We start from the raw sequence: 7,381 nt of genomic DNA, 5'->3' as shown, positions 1-7,381 counted from the left end.
GTCTAATGACAGAGTATTGAATTTCAAAGGCAATTGAAGGTTTAATCAGTATACACGAAATATATCACTACATTTCCTGATTAAATGATGCCCACCTTTGACACCGGGGTCACTCTCTACGATTCAATCTTCTGAGAAACGCCGCCTGTTAACTCTAGACTTCGATCCTTGTCTGAAAAAGTACAATGAACAGTTAGACATGGAACACATAAATGATGTGTTCTATGTCTGAAAAACTAGGTGGGGAATATACAAACAACATAAGCATTCATATGAGACTACATAAATTCCTACAGGATTCGAGAACATGGAAAAAACGTCTGTCACTAGAGAATTAGTTCAAACTTCAGAAAGCCAACCTCTCAATCTTCCTGCAAGGTATAAAGCTTCTTCAGCAATTGGTCTCCACTGTTCTGCACACGAGTAATTGATTCCAAGACCAACACTAAGTCCTCTCAAAAGGTGCACTGTGCGAAGAACAGAAAACAGCTCTTCCGGGAAAGACTGTCATAGGCAAATTGTTAAGCATGAGAAATATAATCTAACTTCCTGCTTGCTCCATTGATGTTGCAAATCTCAAGTTAAACAGCATTCAGAAAATTATATATTATTATTTCACTAAACAGAATAACATGAAAGAAGAATACCATATGATACAAAACTGAGTATTTCATTTTATTTTCCTATTCAGTATAACACTTAAATTCAACATTTATGGTTTAGAACAATTTAATACCAAGAAAACAAAGGGCTCCTTGAAACTATTTTTGAAAAAACCCATACATCATATCATTCCCTTAAATCTTCACAATGAACAGTTGAAATTTTCGGTTACTAGGTACTCCTTGAGAACATCATAACCCTTAATATCAAAATGAAGCAAAGACAACATAGACTTGTTTCATAGGGGTTGTGGTTCCCATATGTCTTGAAAAACTTGAGAGATTCTGACACAAATATGTTCAACATAGAAAACCAAGAAAAGAAATATCTTATTCATAATCTGACACAAATTGGGGGTTTATTTTTAATCATACCATCAAATGCAATGCTGATATGAATTCTTACAATCACAATTCATATACCACCCCAATTCAACCAATTCTAACTCCACTCAGGCTAGGACTTCATTGAAATCCCTAGCATTTGTGATGAGTATGATGGGCTTGGATTCTCATCAAATGCTTACCTGAACGGCAATCTTCTTAATTGAAGATTCCTCTGAGAAGGGTTGTAGCATTGTCATTCCAGGAGGCAGTTTTGTATCAAACATTGTCTGGGCCAACTTAAGCAATTCCTGTTGTTCATTCTCACATTTGCTTAATGTGCCTATGCCAAGCTCCCTGACGTTGGAATAAGAAATAGACATGGCAGTTCAGCCCATTTGAGAGATTGCCCAATTTAGAACAATATCACAAAAACGGTAATGGTAAAATTTCTAAACTACATCCTTACTTCATGTAACCAGAAAAAAACTATATCATCCATTAATCGATAACAACCAAACAAATAATTGGCTGAAGTATAACTTTCAAAAGATTAAGATCAGATTTCTCGTAATTTTCCCATTTAAATTTTGAATCTTCAAGAGTAACAGAAACACAAGTGTACGCAGCAGCCTGCCGGTTCTGATCTTAGCTTCTCTTATAGTATTGGAAAACCGATTAAAATTGAATATATTAGGAAACAAGTTTACCTGTAGCTCTCCATCACTCTAATGGGGTCACTATCAGCTATGGCAAGAACTAAATTAGCATATCCAAGCCTCAACTTGTCTGGAAGATCCTTTACTTGTCCATAGTCTAATAAGGCAACCTGACTTAATATAGGAAACACAGACCAAGTTAATAGTTAAAAAACACAGAGAGTTAAAAAAGTGTTAAATTAATATATACCTCTTGTTTGTATCACCCATATTTAAGAAAAAGAGAATATTGAAGAGGGCTGTAACTACACCCCTTCAGGAGCAAGCTACACAAAAAGACTGCAAAACTAAAACTTACAGGATCCAGTATAAAACAAATGTTGATGGATTACTTGCCTCTGAACCTTTACAAATCAGGATATTTCCCGGATGAGGATCTGCATGGAAGAATCCACTCTTCAGTATCATTTGTCCATATGCTAGAGTCAAACTCTTAAGTATGTTCCTGCATCCAACGGAATTTTAACAAGCATGTCATGCTTTATATTGAAGATCACTAGTTTCTACAATGTCAGAGCGTGGAGAGAAGAGAGAGGGAAAGAAAAGATAAAATCATCAGTAAATGGTTACATAATAAGTAAACTTTCTGCAAAACTGATTACAACAACCAGATGTTAAAACTTAGAAAAAGCGCATTGAAGCAAAAGTCTAAGATGAAATCATGAGTGAAAAATTGCAGGCACAAGGGGACAGGCTATTGAGGTAATGGAGTTTGAGCAAAGACAAACATTCTCAACAAAGTTGAAACTCATAAGAGGACTTCAACTTTATACGAAAGAGACAATCAAGTAATCTGCAGTACCAGGAAGGAAAACACAATATAGGCAAAGTAATAGCCATCAAAAGAAAAAGAAAATGTGGCAAAAAAAGCTCCATACTCTCTGAGACAATCTAGGGGCTTACTGCTTTGCTGCTGCTGCAATCTTACCACCAGGATTGATTCCTCTTTTTGCTATTTCATCACCAAGATTTAGGATCGGGGTCCCATCAATGTATTCCATCACTAAGACTTTCCTGCCCAAACAAATTGATACTAAATTACTAAAAGCATCTAAATAAAATCAAAGCACAAGCAGTTATTCAGTACAAGATATTAAAGCGCAGATGCATCTTATGACTAGAAAAAAAGAGTAAAATTTAACATACTTGTGAATAATACAATGTTTCCAATCTGTTGCAGAAAATGGAAAGGGGGAAAATTATGAAGCTAGCACTCGACCAAGATGATGAAGATGTGGTAAAAATATCAACAATGCAATTTTATAGGGTAATTGAAGATAGTTTTACGATTACATAGACCATTAAAGACACACCAAGGAGCAAGGAGCAATACTAACATGAAAATTGCTATAACCAGAATTAAAACATCAAGCTCTTTTGGTTGGTCAAATTAATTACCAACCATTCCCTATCCAGCAATAAAGTAAAGTTTATTAAGATTATCTGCAGCAAATTCTCAGTCCAAAATCTACAGTAGTATGTCACTAACTTCAAGTTAGCAACATGAATCCTAGTCCACAGAATCACCATTACTTTTACAAAGTCTTTCTAGATTTGATGGCATGAGTTAAAGTTCTGCAGCCCCATGAGTCAAAAGTCAGTTTTCTTTTCCACTTAAGCATGAAATCCTATGTTCTTTTTTACTACATAAATTTCAATCCTTTCGAATTCTTGCTCCCGTATTTGGCACCATTGACAGCACAAACAACTCCCTGCTGGTTCTATCTCATATAAGAACAAATACAAAAATAGCAAACATGTAGTCATGACAACTGACAAGGATGGATTATTTTAAAACTAGTCAATTAGCAAATACATGCCCCAAGAAAATAAAAGTAAGAGCATGTATCACATAGCTTTAATAGCTATAAAACTAGTGGAACCTTTGAATGAAGGCAACTCACAATTCAAAGAATGAATCATATATAATACAACAAAGAGCTCAAAATGGTACAGCAGGTATATAAAAAATATCATCTTTATGGCTCTTCAATTGATAGCCACATAGTATCAAGCATTTTCTATAGGAAACAACTCCTGGTTGGACTGCTGAAGTTTGGACAACTTAAGAACATGGTGCAGCAACAAGTACCTGGTAACCATATCATGCAGTAGCCGTGGCACCACAACAGGAGACTTTTTGTTATTCTTGTACAAAAACTGCCGAATTCTCTCCATCGCATCTCCCTCTCTTTTAAAGTCAAACTCATATCCAATCTTGAATGGCAAAAACATGTATATATAAATTATACAGACATAGTAAAATTCAGAGCCATACAAAAAGAAGCTTTATATTCACATAATTAGAAATTATATCTTGGCATAATTTCACAAGGACTAAATGGTCAAACATGGCCAACCCAACCATGTTACTACTTATGCTATCTTCAACTACTTTCAAACTAAAGAAGGCAAAACTAACCAATATCAGCACAAAACAACCCTTATACACTTGGGGGAAAAATGATGAAAATAATGGAGAAAGACTATCAACAAAAATCACGTGTACCTGTTTCTCCATTTCTTTTGTCACAGAAAGTAGATCAAACATAATATCTGTCTTTTGCAAGTAGTAAGCAAATGCTTGCACGTTACGGATGTCTGTCATCATCAGATCCTGAACTCCTGGATGTTGCACCTAAAATGTACTTAATAGTTAGAATCTGACAGATAGCATACACCAACAAAAGATCATTTCCATGAGAATCCATACCTTTACAACAACATCACTATTATCACCTCTGAATCTTGCTCGGTGAACCTAATTTGAGCATAAAAGTTGTCAGTTATACATGCATATCTCTTTATAAGCAACATAATAAATACAATTTGCAGAGTGATTTTCACTCCTACAAGGCAGTAAAGTTTTTCTAACCTTAATGGATTAAAAAATTGCTGGCTATTAGATCTTCAAGACAACATGTAAATACAGTGACAGATGAAGATTACCTTCTGGGGTTCAAGATGAGATACCAGCTCTACAATTTTCCTAACTTTCGGATTAAAATTTTATACCACTTACAAGATTTTCAAATTAAATATGTAAAAGTTCATGGAAAACAGAAAAACAACAAGTTTTAGTGTTTATGTAAACACGTAGACTCTTCAAATGATATCCCCCCAACTGGCACAGACACAGACACTGTTTTCCTATAATTATATCTTTTAGCTTCAAGGGAGCAGTGTGTGAAGTTTGGAAGTGCATTTAGTGTCACCACCAGAAAGCACAGTTCTAATACTTGTTTATGTTAGGTTGGTCAAAAATGAAACAAAATGTAACCATTAGATACATTGCACATTGTTGCCAAAGAATGTCATTTTGACTTCACTCGCAGCTAACTCAATTCAAAGGTAAAGTCTATGCTCTAGTGATTTCTGTTTAGCATACAGATTGATACTGATAATGACAAAATCATCAATGGACAGATGGTGTCGAATTTTATTTCCTATATTCATTCTTGTTTCCAGATTACCAACTCTTGAACTTCAAGGCTCAGCCAAATTATTAGCTTAAAAATGTCAACAAAAAGGGGCATCGATCTTGATAGTCTTCATTAGTTTTCTTTAAAAATAAAATAAAATTCTTAATTGATAGATAATAAAATGTCTCAAGCAACACATTACCATGCCTTGTGGCATCAGAATATTTTTCTGGGTTTAAGATACCTGCGCAATAGAAGCAGAACCAAGAGGATTTACATCAAAGCTTTCAAAAATGTCGCCAATACTTCGACCTAATTCCCTCTCCAGAACGAGTTGAACAGCCTCGAATGGAGTTGCAGGAGCTTGATCACACAGTGTAACAAGCCTTCTCACCCATGCAGCTGGGGCCAAGTCAGGCTTCCCAACAATTTGGGCAATCTAGTTTAAAGCAATAAAGTTATAAATACATCTAGCACAGAGTACAAATCGGAATCATGAACAAGTTGCGGAATTTACACCTTTTAAACAAAAACCAAACTACAAAATGAGGAAATGAAAAAATGACATAACAATAAATTAAAGCACGATTTCAGAGAAAATTCTAAGACCAAGACACATAATAATTTTAAAAATAATTTCACGCTCCACTCCTTATTACAAATTGAAAGCAAAATCTATTAATTTAAATTAAGAAGAGGATAGTAATTATATTTTCCCAAATCAGAAGAACAGCTAAAATCAGACATGCAATAAGAAAGTTTTTTACAGTTCGATTAAACAGTAAAAAGTTGATGCGAAGACCCAAACCCCATTTGAGTTGAAGAATTCTCAGAGAATGATTCAACAGAAAGCAAATAGCAAAGAGAAAATTGAACTTAAAAAAAGAGAAACGAGTCAAGTACCTTAAGAAAGAAGCCACCAAGTTCAGAGCACATTGCATAAATCTTCTGAGCAGCAAGCTCATGTTGTTGTTCCCACATTGCCTCTTGCTTCTGGACATCTTTCACGAAGCTAACTCGAACTTGAAACGCCTGACAACAAACCCATATAAATCCCACTAAAGTTCATGACCATAAAGAGAGGAAGAAACAGAGAGAGAGAGAGAGAGAGAGAGAAACCTTGTAGCCCGTATAGATATCAACAGCTCGAACCCAAAACTGTAAGGAGCGTTGCCAAGGTCTCAAGGAATGGGAAAGCTTGTCTTGAATCTCTTTGAAATCGAAAGGAGGCATAGTGTTTGTTTGGTATGATTATTAAAATAAAATATTAAGATTATACTGACGTTTCATGCCGCGGAATCCTAGTGGAAGTGAGGAGGATATAATGTATTGATATGTACGATAAATGTATGCTGTACTNAAAATTGAACTTAAAAAAAGAGAAACGAGTCAAGTACCTTAAGAAAGAAGCCACCAAGTTCAGAGCACATTGCATAAATCTTCTGAGCAGCAAGCTCATGTTGTTGTTCCCACATTGCCTCTTGCTTCTGGACATCTTTCACGAAGCTAACTCGAACTTGAAACGCCTGACAACAAACCCATATAAATCCCACTAAAGTTCATGACCATAAAGAGAGGAAGAAACACAGAGAGAGAGAGAGAGAGAGAGAGAGAGAGAGAGAGAAACCTTGTAGCCCGTATAGATATCAACAGCTCGAACCCAAAACTGTAAGGAGCGTTGCCAAGGTCTCAAGGAATGGGAAAGCTTGTCTTGAATCTCTTTGAAATCGAAAGGAGGCATAGTGTTTGTTTGGTATGATTATTAAAATAAAATATTAAGATTATACTGACGTTTCATGCCGCGGAATCCTAGTGGAAGTGAGGAGGATATAATGTATTGATATGTACGATAAATGTATGCTGTACTAGGCAGAATGTTTGTGGGAGTGAAGTTGTGGCTGAGAAACCAAAGGATGGTGATGGTGAGTTCAGAATTCTTCAAAAAATGTGACGCTTAGCTTGCACGTCTAGTTTCTATTTAGTAAATTGCTGGTTTTTAAAGAAAAAATGGATGAACAACCAGGGAGGGAATAACTTACTGTAATACTAGCCTATAATATTTTTCATATAATATAACGTCATAAAAGATAATTAGATAAAAATTTATTTTTAATTTAAAATCAATCAATTATTTTTTGTCACATCATCAAAATATTTTACAAAAATATTGCATGTGTAATACCATGTTTAACTTAATCCACCCAGCCCTTTTCGGTCCAAATTAAAGTCCCATCTTTTCAAATATTATGAAATA

General features: G+C 35.1%; 1 protein-coding gene across 2 annotated transcripts; it reads right to left on the bottom strand.

Annotated features, from left to right (window-relative positions):
- Positions 1-1,204: 1,204 nt before the first annotated feature.
- Positions 1,205-6,468, bottom strand: LOC116109243 (uncharacterized aarF domain-containing protein kinase 1). 2 transcript variants are annotated; one of them, XR_004124745.1, is made up of 10 exons: positions 6,247-6,468; positions 6,031-6,159; positions 5,372-5,566; positions 4,419-4,466; positions 4,215-4,343; positions 3,798-3,922; positions 2,609-2,719; positions 2,042-2,150; positions 1,697-1,819; positions 1,205-1,343 (listed from the first exon to the last, which is right to left on the bottom strand). XR_004124745.1 is itself a non-coding variant. In XM_031395479.1 (9 exons), exons 1-9 carry the CDS (start codon positions 6,358-6,360, stop codon positions 1,693-1,695), a joined length of 1,083 nt encoding a protein of 360 aa, XP_031251339.1. In that variant the 5' UTR covers positions 6,361-6,468. The 2 variants fall into 2 exon arrangements, 1 of the variants encoding a protein (XP_031251339.1); XM_031395479.1 differs by lacking the exon at positions 1,205-1,343 and having other exon boundaries at positions 1,693-1,815.
- Between the last annotated feature and the right edge of the window lie 913 nt (positions 6,469-7,381).

Source organism: Pistacia vera, unplaced genomic scaffold (genome assembly GCF_008641045.1).
Source record: "Pistacia vera cultivar Batoury unplaced genomic scaffold, PisVer_v2 Contig576, whole genome shotgun sequence".
Classification (NCBI taxonomy): Eukaryota; Viridiplantae; Streptophyta; class Magnoliopsida; order Sapindales; family Anacardiaceae; genus Pistacia; species Pistacia vera.
The sequence above is the reverse complement of the archived record's forward strand: the minus strand, read 5'-3'. Positions and strand labels throughout refer to the sequence as shown.